The sequence below is a fragment of the Acartia tonsa genome, chromosome 5 (assembly GCF_053477335.1).
Source record: "Acartia tonsa isolate MP-2025a chromosome 5, ASM5347733v1, whole genome shotgun sequence".
NCBI lineage: Eukaryota > Metazoa > Arthropoda > Copepoda > Calanoida > Acartiidae > Acartia > Acartia tonsa.
In genome coordinates this window covers 17699206-17720912 of record NC_137264.1, presented here as the reverse complement: position 1 = coordinate 17720912, position 21707 = coordinate 17699206, and the positions used below count along the sequence as shown (strand labels likewise).

The window sequence follows — 21707 nt, the reverse complement described above, 5'->3', positions numbered from 1 at the left end:
CTTTGTGGGCAACATTAAAATTTACTTGAAGAGAAAGGAAAAAAGAAAGAGAGAGAGAGAGAGAGAGGAAAAAAAGAGAAAGATAAAAAAAGAGTGTCAAAGTTTAAAAGATAGTTATAGAAAAGGGAAAAATTGATAAATACTTAAATAGATGGTCATAATGGATAAATAAACATTGAGGGAAAAATAAGATAAAAATTATAAAACCAAATATTTACATATTTTAAAATTATAAGAATTTTAAAAGACCCCCAATATTGGAAATAAGACAGTAGAATATTATACACCAATCATACTGTCACAATAGGGCAAAGAAGAACTTTAGAGATGCTCTTCTCTCTCTAATAATCAGTGTAGGAAAGAAAGAAACCAGTTCTTAAACGCAAATTCCATTCGCAAAAATTTAGTATTTGCAAAAACCAGCAAATTTTTTGGTTTATCAAAAAACAATAAATAAATAATAAATAGCCTAAAACTATTCTGATTCATGTATGTAGCTGTGTTGTATATCTTAATGGATACACTCACACACATCTAACTACTTTAGGGGAAAGGCTATTAGAAAGTAAATATTTTTTTTGCTGTATTTGATATCTCACTAAAAGTATTTCTCGCATAGAGTAGTTAACTCATAGATAGGAACATATATCATAAGATAAAATAATTTTACAATTGTTTATGGATTCACAAGGATGGCAACATCCATAATGCTAGGCTCAACAAAATCAGACAGTTGGACAAACCATTAAGAATTAAGACAGCACTTGAAAAAAGACTATTATTTAGAAGTTTGAAAAAACTGGATGTAAATTTGTTGTAAATTTCTTGGATACAGAGTGATTCAATTCAAGAAATGCTGCAGATTATTCCTATTCGTATTAGAAATCAACATTTAAAAAGTAAAAATACCCAATATACATTATTAATTTTAAATGATCCTAATCAATTAAAATCTATAATAGCAAATCCTGTGACTGAAAATAATTGTATTTTTTTAAGCTTTGGTCAAGCAATTTGTACATTAAAACCATGCATGTGTACATTATTGTTTTGGGAGGTGTGTACATTAACCCCCCCCCCCCTACCCCTTAAGAAGGCTTGTTAATATAACTATATTGATGATAAAATAAGCATGATAGTTGTTTTCCCTTAAAGTGCCATGTTGAGAAAAACCCTCCCATCCTCACTTTTTAATTATTTATTATGTGAGGTTAGCCTAGGTTATATTGGGCGGGGACTGGGTAGCTAGCCCCATAGGATTAAGGCTGCGTAGGATTAATGAGTTGAGCTAGGGAAAAAAAATTACCCAATCCCCATTATCTTAATATTACACTGCATGTTGTAATAGAAGGAACTAAAGTTTTAAAAGATACTTTGAAGAAACTGCAAGACTATAAGAACCTAGTAATAGTGTCTAACTTTTTATCTTTGTGACGTAACAAAAATCCATCTCTTTTTTAGGGGTTTCCTTTCCCACCTCCCCTCTCATCCTTCGATTTTTGTTACGTCACAAAGATAAAAGACACTATTACTAGGTTCGACTATAATCACATTTTTACAACGTAGTTATTCTGTATTTGGTTTCTGTCCATCCATCACAAATATAAATATGAAGATAGTTGTCCTTGTTTGAATTCCAATATCTTATTTACACAAAAACCTTTGTTTAGATATATCTTTTTTTCAAAGATTTATCAAATGAAGAGGGAAGAGAGAGGAGAGAGGGAAGAGAGAGGAGAGGGAGAAAGAGAGAGAGAAGGAGAGAGAGAGAGAGAGAGAGAGAGAGAGAGAGAGAGAGAGAAAGAGAGAGAGAGAGAAAGAGAGAGAGAGATAGTTGTCAAGAGAGAGAGAGAGAGATCTAGAAATAAATCTAAGAAATAAAGATAATACGTACGTCAGGGTCGTCCAAGCTTTTTTTTTTTTGGGGGGGGGGGTAAAATTTTTTTAAGGGGGGGGGGGGGGGGGGTAATTCGCCGCAAATTTTTAACCCCCCCCCCCTTGGACGTCTTTGACGTACGTACAGTAGATAAATGGATAGCTCAATAGAAAAATAAGAAAAGGTGGAAAATAAGTTTGATTGGGGTCAGTAATACGAGACCAATTCCTATTGTTATAAAAATCATTAAGTATGACAGTTCAATTACAGCCTAGACTAGTAGTAAAATGCATTGTTATACCTCTTTTTTAATAACTCTAGTAACCGGTTATTGCATTACAATTTTTCATACTGTATCAACATTTCTATAACAAAAGCGAAGCAACTTTTAACATATGAATGTTGGTTTGTAAGTTTGGTTTAATGACTTTCAGCTTTTAATGTATATATTAAATATTTGAATATTTGTAATGTGTGATCAGTTAGATCTCAGAAACAATATATCTCACAATGTTCATTAAGTTTTTTCCAAGAAATGAAAGTTTAATTAAGAGGGCACTATAGTCAGCTTTCCGCGGATATTAACCCGAAACATTAAAAGATTAAAACTGGTATTTATTCTATGATTTTAATTTAATTATTCGTGGAAAATTTTATCTTCGCTACATATAGTTGTGTAGAATATTGTATATATTTTTAAAAATCTGCTATGAAAAACTTGATTTTTTTTTTCTCTGGCGCTTACTTCAATCAGAAAAATAATGCAGCTCTTTTGACCCTTAGGGATGCGGTCTTGCTTTCTGTTAAAACAAATATATATTAAACTAGTGGCGTGCACAGGGTTGCACAGGGAATGAAAAAAGGGTAAGACAGGCTTTCAATATTTCAACTTTATGGGGGGGGGGCACAGTGGGTTTTTTGGCTGATTTGGGGATTTTTTAACTTTATGAGTCACAAATGCCAACAAAAGCGTATTCTATCTAAAAATAAAGTTAAAACCTTTCATATACAGGTTATAGCTTATGTAATATAACATATTATATACATATTATTGTGATTTTAATAAGAAAAATGTCCCTAGAACTACTCTACTCATATAGTTAAAAATTCGAAATTTCTTATATTATTCTGCTAAAAAGAATTTTTTTTTAACATCGACTTAGATCTAAATTAAACTTTTGGAGAGTTTTTAAGGTGTACGTATATGATTAATATACATATCATATGCTTCTAAGTTTTCAATAAATAGTATACAGGGCTCGGCAGCTGCGCATCAGCTGTGACTAAGCTATAAATTTTAACCCATTTTGATGCTTTAAAAGATCTTTGATAAAAGGGATTGTCATACTAGGGTCAGGTTCGACCTTTTAGTTGATATTTAAAATTGTAAAAGGTTTGCCTGAGGTATATTTGCCGAGCCCTATTACAATGTCCTTAAAAATTATCCTGTAATTATTCAGTTTTTCAACAAATTTACTTACAATTCTGTTAAACTTTTATACATTTACGTTCTGATTATTTAGTTATGACAATCTATAAGTGTTAATGTTCGTTTGTCCCACCGTTTCAGAGCTTCGCTTTAATGGATGTTGTCATCCTTGTTATTTTTAAATTTTAATAGTTGGATGGAGAGTTTAGGTAATACCTACAGTAAATGAATGTGGATTCAGGAACTACTATTAGATTTAGAAACCAAGGGCATTGAAAGGAAAGAACAATATAAATTAAGTATTTCAAACAAAGTTAAAGGACAGACAGAAAAAAATAGTGGCTTAGAAATCAAATTTAATTTAAATGTTTCAGAAATACAGAAAGGAAGACATACGCACATTTATAAAAATTGAGCAGCTTTGTTACTAAAACCATTTCATAATAATCATTGTATATATGTTTTCAGTACATCCCATAATATAAAGTACTAAGCTTTTTTTGTGTGTAGCGAAGAATCATACTCACCCTTTAACCGATATGGTTCTTTAGAGGGAAGCTTCTTATAGGATGGTTTTAGGCTATTTCATTTTTATAAATAAGCCTGGGTATTGTTTTAAGCTATTTTTCTGCCCTTCTATATCCCTTCGAATACCCTAGATGCTAGGGGCGCATTACCATCAATGAGGTAAATCTTTCCCCCCCCTCCCCCCCAAAAAAGCTGTCTATCTAAAATTACAGCGTAGCTTTTCTATAATTAGGGTCAGTCCGTACGTCCCCGGTCCGTAACGTTAGCTTTTTCGTTAACTTAGGCATGTTAGAATTGTTCTATTGTTTCCTGTATTAGTTCTGTATGATTTGGAAAGCGTATCAACCCTATAATCATTACCAGAATGTCAATACGTTTATGTTGATTTTTAACTTATATTATAAGTACAATATTATAAGCGAAGCATCTCTATAATCAATTCCTAACAATGTCCGTTTACCCTTAAACAGTATTTTATATTTAAGAACTTTTGCAACAAATTTAGGCAAAATTTTGACAAGACTTATTTATATATACTTTACATATTCACGCTGTTTGTCTGTCACCCCGTTTCAGAGCTTTGCTTTTATGAATTTTGTCATCCTTGTTCAAATATAAATCAACTGGTTGTCAGACCATTACCGATAGACTGAAGGACTTAGTAAATTATAATCTGGATGCTTCTTAGTATGGTAATAAAGTCTTTTAAATAGCAGCCGAGATATTCACGTTTTCCCTAATAATGTTTCTAACGGACAGATGTACCGACAGACGGACGTATCATTTACAGAATAGCTTCACTATTAAAAACGGAAAGGTAACCTTTAAAGATTAAATATGTGTGTTATTAAATTATATCAATTTTTAGTACTTTGACTTCATAATGGTATTTAATTTATATTAATACAACTTCACAGTATCTATTTTCTAAGCTGGATTTCTCATTTGGGGCTACGAGGTGCCAAGAGTTATGAACTAATCTTGAATTATGAATACTTGAATTTAATCAGGACCTAAATAACTTTTGGCACCTCGTAGCCCCAAGTGAGAAAAACCTTTAAACGTAAAAAATACATGTTATTTTAAGATGCAATATTAGGTGTTCTTGGATTTTAAATTACAGATTTATGACAACTTTTCTTATTTTTCTTTGCATTTTAAAGTAGAAACATCTGTATATATCAATGAAATATTGTTACATATCATTTAATCAGATTTTTACACCAATTTATTCTAGGAAAAAGTGGGAAAAGCAATGTATGATGATTTTAATGAAAAAATTCACTTTTTAAAAATATTCCTTTGACCACGTTCAGCAAAACGGCTGTATTTTGCCTAATTTTGTAGTATATAAAAAAATCTGTTGCATGGCAACTTTTGAATGGTAATACTAGCCCCTGGGACATTTAACTCAAAATTGAGGAAATTTAAAAAATGACCAAAAATCCCACTGTGGGGGGGGTGTTGATAGCATCATGTAGCCACTTTTTGCACTCTTGTGTATTAAAAATTATTTAAATTCGTAGAAAATTGCAAAGATTTCATAAATAGCAGATCATAACAATGCAAAACTTTTTATTTTAATCTAAAAAAATAATTTATTAGGAAGAATTGATTAAAAATTAGTTAGGCCACCCCTCCACGTTTAGACGGACAAACAGACATCATATCTTTTTATAGACATAATAATATTGTAATTGTTAGTCCCTCCCCCCAAATTCCCCCTCAATGTTAACTTAATCTTTATCAGTCTACAGTATGATCATATATTACTGAGAAAAAGTAAATGCTCAAAAAAGGTCCATAAAACAATAAATATAAATAGAACGACTTTTTTCATGAGTTTTGCGAGCACAAAAAAATCTAAATGTACCTTCAGGTTGAGAAAATGCTAAATGCAAGGGTCTGGAACTCCAGATCTATCCACCATTGTGGTGGAATATAGTTTGAATATCATGTTACGTAGTATTGGCCAGAATTAAACTTAATTTGCGGATTTTGAACGACATTTTGACGGATTTTTTAGCATTTACTTTATTTCAGTAATATATGATAATACTGTATAAGGTATTTTGTATTCTTATCCCTTTCTAAATATCTGACCCGGGCTTTTCAGAAGGGTTTGTACATACTAACACACTTCGAAAAAATCATTAGGTGAAAAAAAAGTGTATGTGTAAATATACTTGTCCTTTAAGACCCCGCCAACTAAAAAGCGATTGAGGTCTACATTTTATGGAAGCTATACATTTTGATTTAAGGCTATTTAAAAAAAGTAACCATGGTACGTATTTAGGCTATTAATCTACCATCTTACTCTCCTTTAAAACACAGATACCCTAGATACTAAGGGCGCAGCCGCTAGTCAAGTATATTGGTCAGTTCTGATGTCATTTTATAAATTTTCTGCAGTTTTAACAAAACCCAGATTTTTTAGAAGTAGCATTTGAAAGCTGCAATGACCCCTATATGAAATGAAATATTTCATCTAGTAATTTTAAAAACTTGAAAAAAATGCATCGAGAGAGATGAACTGACATTAAAAAACAGAACATACAAGAAGTACAAATCAAAAGATGCTTGTCTTGTCGTGTGACTTTTAACAGTTCGCTAACCGGTGAACCAATGGGATTTATGCTGCTAAGGAATTAAAAGACGTTAAATATCTTGTAATAAATGAAAAATTGAACTTACTTATTTTCGTTTTGAAGAATAGAAGCTAGAGACATCGAATTCATCCATTGTATCATAGAATCCTAGATAGATAGATAGATAATCATAGAGTATGTATAGTTAGATAGATAGTAAGTTTAGAGAATAGAGGCTAGAAATATATAGTTCATTCATTGTACCATAGAATCCTAGATAGATAGATAGATAATCAGAGTATGTATAGTTAGATAGATAGTAAGTTTAGAGAATAGAGGCTAGAAATATATAGTTCATTCATTGTACCATAGAATCCTAGATAGATAGATAGATAATCATAGAGTATGTATAGTTAAATAGATAGTAAGTTTAGAGAATAGAGGCCAGAAATATATAGTTCATCCATTGTATCATAGAATCCTAGATAGATACAGCATATATAGATAGATATATAGTTAGTTTTAAAAGAATAGAGGCCAGAGACATAGAGTTCATCCATTGTATCATAGAATCCTAGATAGAAAATATATAGTTAGATAGATAGAAATTTAAGAATAAATCAGTAGATAGGCAGATGTAATTCGGTTATGTAGATCGAAAGTTATATACATAATTAGATAGAAAGTTACGTTACTTTTATAAATAAAAAGGAAAACTATTCAAAAAATTTTATAAGGGGAAAAATTTCTTCTATATCATATTAACAGACAAAGATTAAGTAATGATTAATAAAAGTATTTACCTTATTTTCAGCTCCGAAGTAATAGGTTCTCATATTAGCGTGTTCAGCTTTGAAGGCATATTTCCTAAATAAGTATTATAAAATTAAATAAGTAAGTTTGATTTAGATTTCATCTGTATTTTAATTGAAAGCCGTAAAGGATAACACTTACAATTAATTTGGGAATATTAGAATAGTCCCGTATATGTTAAGCTTGCATGGAGATTCTTGTAACAAATAGATATTCATGACAACTCTAAATTGGCCAATTATGTGTTGATTTAACTTTTTTTTATATGTAAAACTCAGAAATAATTGATTCTAAGACGATAAAGAAAAATTTAATAAGCTTTTTATCTACAATGGTTAATTTACAATTCTAGATGAAAGCTTATTTATCTAGCAATTTAAATCTACCTATCTATATATTAAACTATCTAATAAAGTTTCTTTCATATGACTACTATCTATCTATTTATGTTTCTATCCATCTTTCAGTCTAAATATATATAATTTAAATCAAAAGATTGTCAAACCCCTCCCAAACAAATTCACACTTCCCACCCTTTTTTCTTGAATAGTCAGTTATGTAGTCACAAGAAACTTTATTATCACAGCTCAGTAATAGGTTAGCTTATGTAATAATCATGCTGTCATATAAATAGGTTGGTTCCTCTGTAATGGGACAGTTCTAAAGACATATAATTGCATTAGTATGACAATCTATTTACAAATTGGTTTAAACAGTAGATTTACTGTAACAATTGACTTCGTTCTTTTATGTCATTTACATTTTTTGCTTTTTTTTTATAATGCCATAAATGTTATTTAATTTAACTGTCTTAGAATAAAAAATTTACCAAAAAAAATCTATCCATTCAATTACTTCATATATCAATATATATATATATATTTTTTCTTAAGATTGCGAAAGCATGAAACTTTAAGTTAAAGATAAATAAAATTGAAGTAAAAACGTTGCTTTACTATAAAATATAATTTTTTATCCATCTAACAATAGACTATTCATAAATCAAGCCATTTATCTATCTTGCAATCTATTTATATGTCTATCTATCAATCTTTCTTTTTATTCATCAATTCATCTATCAGTCTATATGTCTATCTGTCTGTCCATCAATCTATCCATCTACCTACCTATAGACCCCATCATCTTTTGACAAAGGTGAGATGGTATAAGATGGTAGCAAAATTGATCCTAGTTGCTTTTCTTCATCCGGACCTAAAAACGAAATAACAGCATTAATTTTCATGAAAAAAGTCAACAATAAGGTATAGCCAACAAGCGAAATTGATCTAAAATGATATTTAGGGGACAGACAAAAAGGTCATCAATTCTACTAAGTGTAGCTTCCCAACGTCAGCTGAAAATCACTTATTGGTTTCGAGATTTTTCCCAGAATTAATTCGTTATTGGTTTAAGCTGGGAAAAAGTGAACGTCCTACATAGCTTGACAAATGCTTTGGGGGCCATCGTTTTCAAGACCATACAAATGAAAAAAATGTTATAAATTTTATTTGATGGAAAAACCTTCCAACTTATCATAAATAAGAATTGCATTAATATATGCTTCTGACTTGTAGAGTAGCTTCGCTATTAAATTGATTTACCTTTATAATAGAAGAGGCAAAATTCAGACAGAACAAACCAACGCTTTTTCCATAGCTGCAAACCGTCGCTTCCTTGTTTATACAGCCATCCCTAAATAGATAGATAAATGGATAGATTAATATGAGCATCTTTCTGGGTACTAGAATAATTTACAGTCAAATGTTCCCTCCTTTCCTAAAATTTTATAAAGTTTAATCCAATTAAGTATTTTATTATCAAGCAAATTCAATTTCTAAATTGATCCTAAAAAGATTAGATTAGATTTCTACATTGGTAAACTAAAAATGCTTTCAATAAAACCTTTCCCATTATACAATGTAGTAAGGGTTTTTTTTTGTTTTGCATTAAAATCTGGCTATAATTTTTTGTGTTTTATTGCTATGCTTCTTATGAATAAATTTTACCCCACTTTCTGAAAAGAATGGTTTTCTTTTTTTATCCAGTGTTTGAAAAATAATTGTTTTATTGAAAGATATATTTGGTGAAAATAACTTCATCTGTCAAGAAAAAGACAGATATTCATAGTTTTATATCATATAAGGTTTTTATTGAATTTATTTATAAAAATTTTTAAAGTAACATTTAAACATTATATAATTTATATATTATGTTCTCAGGAAAAAATTTAAGATAAGTTAATACTTGCCGAAGTAATAATTTCTTCAAAATTTGGGAGGGGGGGGGGGGGGAGGGGTGAAAATTATCTTCTGTATACTTTTCCCTGCCACTGAAACCAATCCAAAGTCCAAAATTTTGGAACAAAAGTCTTTATCATCCCTTTCTATGATTGGTTGAAAATTAAATTACAAGAATTTAGCCAATTTTTAAAATTCACTGTGTTTTTCCCACAAGAAGCGCAGCTGTTCTATAATATCTTCAACTACTTAAATTAGTACATTTTAACAGAAATGATAAGTTTTCAGGGAGGGTGGGGACTTAATTACATTGGTACCCAAAGTTGTATGACCACGATATAAATTTCGTTGGTTAAAAAACTTTGGGTTGAATTTTGATTAGTTAGTCTGAAACTAGTAGTGACTAAACAATTCAACCAATAATTTAATCTATAGGAGGGTAAATTTTGATTTTCATCAGTGGGTATGTATATCAATTTATCGTCCACTGTCTTATCCTTTAAGATCCCTGTATAGTGGATATTATATAAAAGTACAGAAAAAACTTTACTGGTTCTTAAAAAAACATCCTTGAAAATCAAAAACCTTACTGATCCGCCGTTACTAAGATTTTTTTAGATTTTATACAATAAACATATCTACACTTTGTATTTTGTATGGTATCCGCTTCTTTTGTACATCTTTATTCTTTTTAAAAAAATCAAATAGCCATTTTTTTTTTGCATATTTGAATATGTAAAATACGGTAATATTATTCTTTTATCTCTCAAACAAACAGATTATGTTTAAAATAGCAAAACTTTTTTGTTTGTTTTATGGATTCTATAAGATTGTTCTAAAATTTCTATTTTAAGCTTTGTATAAGTTTTCAGCATGTTTTAGCTATTTTTGGCAACTGGTTAAGTATTCTTAACTTGGCATTATGACTGTATGTATTTAATTAATTGATTTTATATTTTTCCCGCGTTTTTCGTTTTAAACTCAATCAATCAACTATTTACCTGTAAAGTTACCGCGGCATTGTCGCTACGCTTGATGGCCAGATTTGGAGACTTGATGTTGGTTGTTGAGGGGCTGCTGGAGGACTTGCGGCGCCCCTTCTTGCTGTCCATGCTGTCCGTCGGGCTGCTCAGGTGCTCGCTATGCTCCCCAGAGCTGTCTAGCCTGAAATAGTGAGATAGTTAGATGGCTGGATGAAATAGATAGATAAAAAAATATATCGAAAGATAGATAATGAATAGTAAATAGGTAGTTAGATATAAAAATATATAAACCGATAGTTAGATATAATAAAATATATGTATAGGTAGTTGGCTAAATAGATATAGATATTCATATCTTATTATATAAAGTAGTAAGTGTTTTTTTTGTCTGTAGCTAAGGATCTCAGTAACCGCTAAACCGATATGGTGATCTTTTACAGTGAAGCTTCTGATACGCTCAGGGAAGGTTTTTAACTATTTTGGTGAAGAGTATCTCCACCGGCCCAATAAAAAATGACCCCCCCCCCAAAAAAAAGAAGATAATTAAAAAAGATCTAATTGGGGTCGAGGGTCTTGTTTTACTCCTTCCACCTTATGTGCCACTAGAGGCTTCTGGGTGGGGGGGGGGGGGGCGAGGTGTAGCCGCTAGTAGATACTTTAAGCTAATAAAAATTCAATTGAATGAAATTTAAATGAATTAAAGTATAAATGTATGTGCTTAATCATATCTAAATGATACAAATGGAATTTATGTACTAAATGAACATTATATACCAGTCTAGTTAATAGTAGACTATGAGAATTCTATTATACAAAGTAAAATGGTGTCTGTCTGTCTGTCCATCCGCCCGTCCGTCAAGATCTCGATTAACACTAGATTGATTGGACCTTTTCGTTAAAAGTAGATTTTAGGCTATTTTCTCTACAAAAAAAATAACAAAATATTTTTAAATATAGACTAATAAATTTTTCTAAAATCTAAGTTATTCCTGTTTCATAAACAAAATAATGTATATGTAGCTTCCCTTTTATTGTAATTTAAATGACAATAGTGGCTAAGAAGTTATCTTAGTTAATGGTGCATATCTAAATATAATTAGGTAGATAGCTAGATAGATAGATAGTTGGACATAAGATAGATAGTGAAAAAACAGATTGAAACATTTAAGTATAAGATACATAGAAAAGTTGATTTATAGATAGATAGAACGAAAGATAGATTTGAGAAACATATCTGAATAGATAGATAATAAAAAGATATATTTTGAGTTAGATAAATACATAAAGGACAGATAAAATGGAAAACATACCTAGATAGATAGCTTTAAAACAAAATATAATTATTATATGTACATAAGTATAAAGGTTTATAAATGAAAAGTTCTTGTGAAATTATCAATCACAGCAAACTATAATTTATAGCAAATTTATAATATTTAAAATTTGACAATTTGACATTTCTAAATTGTATATTAATGTCTATTTCTGGAGTTGTTAAATACTCTGGTGTGACTTTATATTTACTGCTAGTGAAAGACTGATACTGTACTGTGATTACACAGTCACTAGGAACTTATAAGTAATAACAATATGCTAATATATATGAAATTGTATTATTGTGTTAGGGGGTGTATATTATTAAATTTTACCTTAAAGTTTTCAAAGATAAAAGTGGTTCTTAGATGAATAAATTTGACAATGTAATATATTTATTAATTTAGATGTTAAATCAGACACATTAATCCGTATAACATAAACAGAATTTCTAGCAGGGGGAGATTTTTTATTAATAAATATGATTTAATCCCATAATACGAGTTGGAAGCAATCAAATTTTTTTGACCTTAGAATATCGCCAAGCAAAAAATAGACACTTATCAAATTGATGAAATCTTAAGAAATATGCAATTTTGTACAATATGTGTTCACTTTCTAAGTAATAATATGTTTCTACTTTGTGTTACTATTGGTCAAATTAAGGGATTGTTTATAATGATATTGAACTTGTTAAGAATTAAAAGAGCTTTTGAGAATGAAATATCCTTATCTGTGATTTATTGACAAAATCTACTTTACAATAATCAACTTGTCCTAATAATTCTTAACAATATTTCATTATTGTTGCGCCAATTATAAACATTTTTGTTGAATAAAATCTAAAATGTAAAGTTGTCCCTCCCTTGTCAATGATAATTATATCTATGTTTGTCCACCCTAGACCTTGATTATTTGATAAGATAAACAAATAGATAGATAGATAGAAAGAGATATAAATTCGACATAGATACATATTACTTTAAAATTTATCTTTAGTGAATACAATTGTGTTGTTGAGATACAAAAAAGAACTAATCTTTTTTGAATTTCAGTCTTAGGAGGGTTTTAGGGAATTTTTCTACCCCCTTTTCCCCCCAATTCAAATACAGACCTCTAGAGTCTAGGGGCGCATACCCCCCCCCTTTAAATACAGACCCCATAGAGGCTAAGGTAGCAGCCACTAGTGAAAAATAAAGAAATAGACTAATAAAGATTATCTTATTGTTTCACATAAGATCTAAAGTTAGATAAAATTAAAAAGTTCCCAAGCATTTGCTATCTTTCTAGCAAGATAGATAGTAACATCAAATTGTTTTAATTCGCAATTTCTAACACGATAACATCTTAGTACAAAGAAAAAATAAGGTTGACAACATCCAAAGAATCAAAATAAAGAAATATTTTAGTGAAAAGGAAAGCATTTTGGAAATAAATTATTGATTTAAACAAAGGCCGCAAAATAAAAAGAAACTTTTTTGAGTCATTTGACGAACTACCAACTTAGCTACAAACTGTCTAATTTCAGACGAACAGACAGAAACTCTGAGATAATCTAGAGTAGCTCCGCTATTTAGAAATGTAATTGTTTCATCTAATTAGCATTAGAAAGATTAATTTAAATAATATGGCGACAAACTTAGCATATTCAAACAAAAGGTGGGTTCTAAAGTGGTTATGGTACAGTAAAATAATATCACAGTAGCATTCTAGACTGTAACTAGACTGTCATCCGAGGGGTTTATATCATTAGAAACATCCAAAATGGGCTTGGCTGTAAATTCTTTAAATTATTTAAAAAGTTATTCTAAATAGAAAATTGTAGAACATGGCAGATAAAGAGTAGCGCAAAAATATAATTAATAAACGCCTGACATAGCAGCAGTCTCATTATAAAGTATATGACAAATATTTTCCTTATGTCAGACTACTAGCGGACGTATGGAGGGAGGGGACAATGGGCTGTGTATAACATATATAATAATACAAATATACATTTGTTAGCTAAAAACTTAATTATCATATATTAATTGGGTTGTACAAACTAGTAGTGTCACAATTGAAGGTTCCTTCCATTGTCTTATCCCCTAAGATCCTTGTAATTTTTGCTAAAACTCTTATCGGTCTAATAATTAAATATAATAACACCAAAATCATTATCTTTGAGATTAAGATTTACAGTTATGACTTAAAACGAAGCTATTCTATAACTCACTTTGTTTGCCCGTCAGCCCGTAACACTAAGATTTAATGTAAGATAGAAGAATACATCTCAACTGTGTGTATCTCTTTCTTTTCATTCCTTTCATTTTTATGACCACTAAACATCTATTTTATATCTAAGATGTTCTATATTTTTCAGAATAACTTATCAAAAAGATATTTAAAAAAAAAGTTGCAGCACTATGAAAAATTGTGTTAAAAGTCTTTACAATTAATTAACACCTTTGTCTGTGCTGTTTTAACAAACGAATTTCCCTCAAAAAGGAAATTACAAGGGAAATTAAAATCCTAAAAATTGTGAAATTATGAAATCAAAATTTAAGAAACTTATTTAAGTCCTTCTAAAGTGTAAGATATAGAACAAGAATGACAACATCCAAAAGAAGCTACTCACAAAAAATGATGAATGGACGAACGGACAAAGTGAGTAATAAAGCAGATGTAACGATTAACTCTTTCAAAATATAAAATATATCTAAATTTTATAGCATTACCGACAGAATCACAGACTAAGATACTAAAAATAACACCAGTCTATCTCACATAACAGAGGAGAAAATCAAAAATTCTAGTAGCGTTAAAGATGGAAGGACAAAGGAGTAATAGAGCAGCTTAACTACTAAAAATAGAGACAAATAAAGAAATAAAAGAGAAATAAGAGAGAAAGACAAAAAGAAAAAATTAAAAAGGGAGGACCAAATAAGAAAGATAAAGACACAATGAAAGATCATTGCACCTTATTTCCTCGTTTCCTTTATTACTCAAATCCGACGATTTTCATGGCTATATGATCCCTAAAAGATGACAACATAATATTATGCAAGGACAGGCTGTAATCATTCTGTACTATTGAATTATTTACCAAAATTAGAAACAGCTTAAGATAATCAAAATGCGTGAAAATTATAATTCATTCACTCTTTAAGTAAACTAAACTGTCATATGTTTATTCATAATAACTGAAATTAAAAGAATAAAACAAATACAAAAATTGTTTTATAATTCAAAATTTAATTAGCCAAGGCATCGATAACATACAAATAAATAGCCTAAAGCATACCAAGGACGACAATGCCCATTGTTACTGATATAACGATAAAAAAAAACAAGGAGGTAGGGACATTGGACCGTAAATTACACTGATATCCAAAGTTTTTATAACCACGTTATCGTATGGCTAAAAACTATTGGTTACTTTTATTGATTTTTGATTGGTTGGTTCCAATACAGTAGTATCCAACTTTTTAACCAATAATTTTATAAGAGAAGCAACTTTGTTTATCATCATTGGAAATGAATGAATTTAACGTCCATTGTCTTATCCCATAAAATTCCAGGATAAAATGTCAATCGGACTGAAAATATTATCATCTTTTGGTATAAGGATTGTCTTATACCTGAAACCAAATATATTTTCAAATTCTTTCAAATTGAATAAATTGTAAATAAGAGAACATCCTATAAGGAGGCTGCAAATTCTACCACTTGCAAAAATACAGTCACTTTGTTTTGACAAAAAGTTAGTGTGTTTTTGTCAATTTCGTTTTTTGCTGTATTTTTTGTTAAGTTTTGTATACAATGTCAAAATTACACTTTCACTGCTGTAAAAAGTAATAGATGTTTTAACTATTATGGATAAATATGTATTAATATAATAGATGTATTTTTATCAAAATGTGTATAATTGACAACAAAACTGTAAATATGACAGTGCATTGACTGTATTTTTTTCACACCATCTAAAAATGCAGGTGTGAATTAGACAATAAAATTGTGTTTATGACAGTCAAATAACTGTGTTTATGACAGTAGTTTGGCTGTATTTTTGCTAGTCGTAGATCCGCTATGTACCCTCCTATAATCTTATGTATGACAATTAAAAGAGATTTGTCACACAGCAATGAATTCATTATTCCAAAGGATGTCGGGATAGAATAATGAAAAGTAAATTTATCTTTACCCTCAATTTTACCTCTTTTAAGGAAAAGGGACACATGGCCAATATTTTTTATAATTTGGGGGAGAATTAGTTTGCATTTCTAAAATTCCCCAATAAATAAAGATGATATAGTAACTGAGTAACATTGTGACATACAGAAAGACTGTAGTCATAGAGTAACTGCTCTAAAATAAAGAAATGGCGTTACAGACAAACACACACGCGTACACATACATACAGAGTGAGTAAAAAATAATTGAAATAAAATATAAGAGTTTACTTTGAAATAAGTAAATTAAGCATTAACATACAAAATTAAAAGGGATTTGTCGTCCACTTAACAACCAAGGACGATAAATATCCATAGGTAGGGTAGTTTGAAATATGAAAAATAATAGTTAAATAGGAAAGACAATAGGAACATTCATTTAGGTGCTTTAGGCTTAAGATTTAAATTTTTTTGTGATACTCAAAAGACGGAAATACATAGAGATAAAGAATGTGCTAAATGAAAGCTACGCTTTAAATAACTATTATATGCATGAACGTTTTAGAAAAAAAGGTATCAAATATAAAATATTAGTTATAATCTCTTTAATACCACAAAATATAGTGTTCCAACTATTTCTAATCTATGAGTCCTCTTTATCTTTACTTTTAAAGACTAGCGTCTGATATAACAGAAGTAGGCGAAATAATAAATGTTTTTTAGCTATAGTTATACTCAACAACCTATTCGTCCCAAGACACAACATCCAAAATATTGCAAACAAACAATCATTTAATTGCACGACTCTTGTCGTAAAAGTCCTAACTGTGCATAGTGTTGATAAAGTGTTAAAGAGTTGCACCTTTTTCGTGGCCTAAGCATATCCCATATTCTACTGAAAAAAATATGAATTGGTCCTTTATTGAAGAGTAACTTTATTTTCATTGTATTTATTTTCTGTTTAATAGGATTAACCTAGAAAAAATTAATAATAAGAATATATAAATATGAAACACATATTTTTTAAACTGAAGTAGCAGGATGTATGCATGTGTATTTTAAAGATTTTTAGAACAGTAAAGGAGAGAGAGAGAGGAAGAGAGAGAGAAAGAGAGAGAGAGAAAGAGAGAGAGAGAAAGAGAGAGAAAAAAAGGAGAACGAGAGGGAGAGAGAGAGAGAACAGAGGGAGAAAGAGAGAAATTAAAAAAATATCCTATTTTCAAATTATTTTTTTGTGGATTAATATTTCGATAACTACAAAACTAATTGAGTTCTTCATTAAAGGGAAGCTTCATATATGTCCCTGGATGGTTTGGTCTATTTTTTTTTTAGATTATTGTCTTTTAAAGCTATTTTTCTACACCTCCCCACATCTCACTTCTAGATCCCAAAATGAAATAGCCTATGTTACTATAAGAATAGATAGATTAATGGAAAATATGCAAATGGAAAACATAGATAGATAACTAGAAAACATATAAAAAGTGTCAATTTGAGCGATGTCCTTAGAATGCGTCCAAATTTGCACTGGTTTCTAAAATTATTAAATTCTCTGCTGTGACGGTTTATTTGCAGCCCTTGCTAGCCTGATAAATTGTTGTCATCTAAATGTCGCGTGAAGACTTAAAAAGATGACAACATCCATAAGTAGCGAAGGACACAAAATCATGGATACAAAAAGTTATAGCGCATATGTTCAGTAGACCTAAAGAGGAGATAAATAAGAGAAAACCACGAAACATCAATATATGTTTGTCTTTTTTTGACATAAATGACTTACTAACTGACCAAGGGGATGCTCACATTGGTACATTCACACAAAAACAGTCTATCTTAAATAACAACTGAGAAAATTACATTTCCCAAAATAGCCTTTTGGACTGAAGAACGGGCAAACAAATGAGTTACAGAGTAGCTTTGCTACTAAAAAAACTGCGAAGGATTGGAATAAAAAGTGAAACACATTTCCATGTTTGGCACTTAGAACCCTACCAGAAATAAGGTTATTAGTAAAGTTATAAAAAGAAGTAATGATAGAATTCTCCTATTATTTTTAAACATCGCATAGTTATGCAGTTTTAGCAAGCGTAGCAACTCAATAATAAAGGCCAAACAATATTTGTAAATTTGTATATACATGAATATATCAGGGAAAAAGTTTTATAAAGACGTTATCTCATTCATTGGCTTTAACACTTTAGGTACTTAAATTTTAACTGGTTGGTTCAGTGTCCAAACTTTTCAACCAACACTTTGAATAATATATCATAAACTAGTTTATCGTCGTTTGTCTTGTGCATTAAGAATAAGTAGATATGAAGATAGATATAAACATAGATAGATAGACATACAGACATTATACAAGGTCATTATCAATAGGATAGACAGATAGACAAACCTACAAATATTACTTAATTCCTAAAAAGGATAGACCACACAGTTGAGAGGATGGTATCGTTAAGCTTTTCTTAAATAACTCTATTCTAGATTTTACAATATACTTTTTAAGTTTTTCTGTTATACACTGTTAAAAATAATTTTTTTATTTAGTATCAATTGATACTCTGGAGAGTATTGGACCCGTAAGAACGCTACAACTATATAATTAATATATAACACTATGTAATACTATATAACACAATAATTATTACTATACAGAACCCATACATTTTTTTAGTATCGATTGATACGCTCTAGGGTACTATAGAATACGCTGTAGAAAAGTTTATTAAAATAGTAATATTTTATACGTTGTAGGGTATCGGAAAATACGCTGTAGAAATGTTTCTTGATTTAGTACTATTTCATACGCTGTAGCGTATCAGACAATACGCAAGAGAATGATTTATTAAAATAGTAACTATTCATACGTTCTAGGGTACGAATCTGTACTGTAAAGAATAATTGAAACAGACACCATTCGTGCACACCTCTCATGGAAGTGTTTCAATGCTTGGTCGTTTTAGACAAAGATGAAAAGTAACTATTTATGCTCAGATTTATAATTTTGTTTTTTGTAATTATGACTGACCATAGTTTTTATTTTTAAGGATAATATTTAGTCCTAAACATCTTTAAAGTAATTTTTTTACTAAATTTACATTTAAATTAATGTTTTATGGCTCTGCTTGGTATGTTTGTTGATATAACAAAATGTATATGTACATATAATAATCATATATTATAAACTGATCTTTCATCCAAAGTAAAACAGTTTCATACTCTCCAGAGTATCAAAAATTATGATAGAGGGTAACAACAATTGTGAAGGAGGGTAATGAAAAATTACTTCTACAGTACTGAATTTTATTCCCAAGAGCGTATTGGATAATACTCTACAGACAAATACATTATTTAGTACCACATGTTACTTCACAAAACATTACCTAATACTTAATACAGCATTGAAAACTTCCTTGTATCATAATGAGGTTTTTTTCCTAGTACATACGGATTGATACTATACATTAATGTGAAGAATATATAGTATTACCTGATGCTAAAAAAAAAAATTATTTTTAACAGTGTAGTAGTAGAGTAAACAGGACGTTGCCGTCTCTACAACTGGCAGAAATACAGTGGATGTTTATTTGTTGTCAAAATTATTTTTATGGATGTAAAATCGACAGTAATTTCTTAAATGTCGTAGGTATTCTGAAAAATATACATCTAGTTCTTGCCAAACTACTTCATATGTCATAAATACATCTTGTACATTCAAATTAATAATAAACAATAATGCATTGTATAGTAGATATTTATTAACAATACAAATCTCTAGTAACTTCGCTTCTTAAGAGAAGAAAATATTTGCAACCCATCTACTGAATTAGTTTATAAATGAGTTGGGTTATTGAATTTTACACTTTTAATTGCTAGAAATAATATTCTACTATTGATATGTTTTTGTAATGTAGTGGTAGCTTCAAGATATGAAAGAATTGCCCAATCTATTTCAAACATAATTGATAACAAATGGATTACTATTAAAAGGAATCATAAAATATTAGTTTAAAACAAACCTTTGTACAGTAAAGAACGAATATCAAGTTGACAAGGATTAGATGTGATTTAATCGAAATATTCTCCTACAAATTGAGCTGTATGTTTTTCCTTGGATAGTCTCTTTTCAACATCGTTGCCGTGTATTATTCCATTTAAAACTAATTGTTGCCATTAAGCAATGTATTATTGATTAGTCCTATTGAATTAGAACCTATAATTAAATAATAATGGTATGTATGTAGGAACACTTATTAATTACTCGATTGGTGATTTTAAATTTGGTTTGATGAGTTTAAATATTATTTCTATACTTATTTACTACCCTAGAGTAACAGAGTAATCACAGCCTGGGCTAAGATGACAATGTACTGTAATATAATAATACTTAAGGACTTAAAAACCAACTTTTAGTTTTGAAGGCTACTTAAGGATATCATAATTTTAATGAAGGAAAAACATATTGATGGATAAATATGTTAAAGGAGAAAAAGGGAGAAAAAGAGATAAAAAGTTAGAGAAAAGAAAAATCCTATTTTGCTTGTTTGTTAAGATCAAGCTAACCACTGAACCGACTGATCTCAATTTCAGGTTAGCCTTAAATAATTCCAGAGACTATTTTAGGCTATTTATTTCTAAATCTAAGTCTTAGGATTGCCCTCCTTTCCCTAGATATTAGGCACAGCTGCTAGTATGTTTATTAAACATTGTTTAAAAGAGAAAATATAGAGAATCGAAAGATAAAGAACAAGAGAAAAGATGAAAAAACTTTATAATTAAATAAAAATTAAAACCAAAGGCAAATGTAATACAAAAATTTAAAGGAAACAACACACAAACATTGCATGTTTAACATCCCTGTATATCCAAGCAATTCTTTTCAATGCAAAGCTTTTTTTTTGTTTAAGGTTTGTAGGTCACGTGTCGAAAAGCTAGTAAGTATTTCTTCTGGGATTGAATGAACATTGTACTGTAAATTACACAGGTACCCAAAGTTTTTTTTAAAAAACACGTTACCTTATGCGTAGACTCTGAAAATTTTCCTATTTCTATTGAATTTTAATTGGATGGTTCCAATAACTTATACAAAAAAGTCAATACACCAATTTTAAATAAAGCAATGTTAAATTAATATTCGAAGCACTTTAAAAGCTTTAAATAATTCTTTCCTATTTTCCTAATTTTTGATTGTTGCACTGAAAGGCCATAGGGATGTTATCATCCTTGTTGCAATTGCAAATAAAGTAACCAAAAGCAAGACTTCCGTGTTGATTTTAAAAAAGGAGGGCGGGTTAAACCAATTTAGAACGCTTTTCAAACAAACAAGGTAAAAAATATTCATATATGTGAAGCTCTAAGGAGAATAAGGACTAAGGGGTCGACTAACACCCCACCTTAAGTTTTCCTAGTATTTATAAATAGCAACACTTTCAAACAAACAAGGGTAAAAAAAACTTCCAAATAAGCGAAGATCTATTAGGAACACTTACAATTTCATGAAGCGCAGCGACTTTGTATTAGGAGGGGGTTAAACCAAAATAAGCGAAGCTTTAATATAACAAGAATAATTTTATGAATAAGTTGCACAGCAACTTTGTATTAAGAGTGAATTAAACCAATTTTTTCAAACAATAAGGAATAACAACATTCATATATACGAAGCTCTATTAAGAACAAAGACATCCATAGAGGCGAACTCAAATAAGAATATAAAATATAAATATAAAGTCTTAGTCTATTCTGTTCTACCAAAACTTTTTCAGAGTACTTTCACATATAAATGACT

The 21707-nt window shown here is 29.7% G+C and overlaps 1 protein-coding gene across 1 annotated transcript in view; it reads right to left on the bottom strand.

The window, feature by feature from the left end:
• The window catches only part of LOC145320039 (uncharacterized), a 171030-nt gene that overhangs the window by 37046 nt on the left and 112277 nt on the right, over positions 1 to 21707 (bottom strand). The window contains exons 4-8 of the mRNA XM_080162478.1: positions 10473 to 10635; positions 8836 to 8926; positions 8362 to 8446; positions 7225 to 7288; positions 6528 to 6589 (exon numbers count right to left, since the gene is read on the bottom strand). Coding sequence (XP_080018604.1) covers positions 6528 to 6589; positions 7225 to 7288; positions 8362 to 8446; positions 8836 to 8926; positions 10473 to 10635 — 465 coding nt within the window. The remainder of the gene's footprint in view (positions 1 to 6527; positions 6590 to 7224; positions 7289 to 8361; positions 8447 to 8835; positions 8927 to 10472; positions 10636 to 21707) is intronic.